The 422-nt window shown below is 56.6% G+C and overlaps 1 protein-coding gene across 1 annotated transcript in view; it reads left to right on the top strand.

The window, feature by feature from the left end:
• ENTPD4 (ectonucleoside triphosphate diphosphohydrolase 4) overlaps positions 1-214 on the top strand; it is an 8,285-nt gene extending 8,071 nt beyond the window's left edge. The window contains exon 14 of the mRNA XM_027905130.1: positions 13-214. Coding sequence (XP_027760931.1) covers positions 13-147 — 135 coding nt within the window. The 3' untranslated portion in view covers positions 148-214. The remainder of the gene's footprint in view (positions 1-12) is intronic.
• Positions 215-422: the final 208 nt, after the last annotated feature.

The following is a 422-nucleotide window of genomic DNA, read 5'->3' on the forward strand; positions in this document are numbered from 1 at the left end:
GCCTGTTTCCTGGTCGTCCTGCTCTCCATCCTGCTCTACCTGCTCCGGCTCCGGCGCATCCACAGGCGGATGCTCCGCAACGGCTCCTCTCCCTCCCTCTGGATCGAGGAAGGCCTCCCCCCACAGAAGATGGCAGGGCCCTTATGAGGTGCTGGGATGGAGAGAGGCTGTTTTGTTTTGGTTTGTTTTGTTTTTTTCCTCGGACTTGTTACACGAAGAAGCCATTTTTTGCCTCAGGGTTCCTCCTTTTTTTGTCCCTCGAAACCGAAGGCCCAGCGAGGCTGGGGAGACGCGGGAAAACGAGCTCACGTGGCTTGGGCTCGGCTGACAATTCCTGCCAAAAACGACTCGGATTTGACTATTGCACTTTGGTGTGTGGTGGGACGAGCTCGGGCTTGTTGTCAGCACCTGAAGAGGAGCAG

Source organism: Empidonax traillii, unplaced genomic scaffold (assembly GCF_003031625.1).
Source record: "Empidonax traillii isolate 1590-97213 ecotype Southwest subspecies unplaced genomic scaffold, ASM303162v1 scaffold1124:size387931, whole genome shotgun sequence".
NCBI lineage: Eukaryota > Metazoa > Chordata > Aves > Passeriformes > Tyrannidae > Empidonax > Empidonax traillii.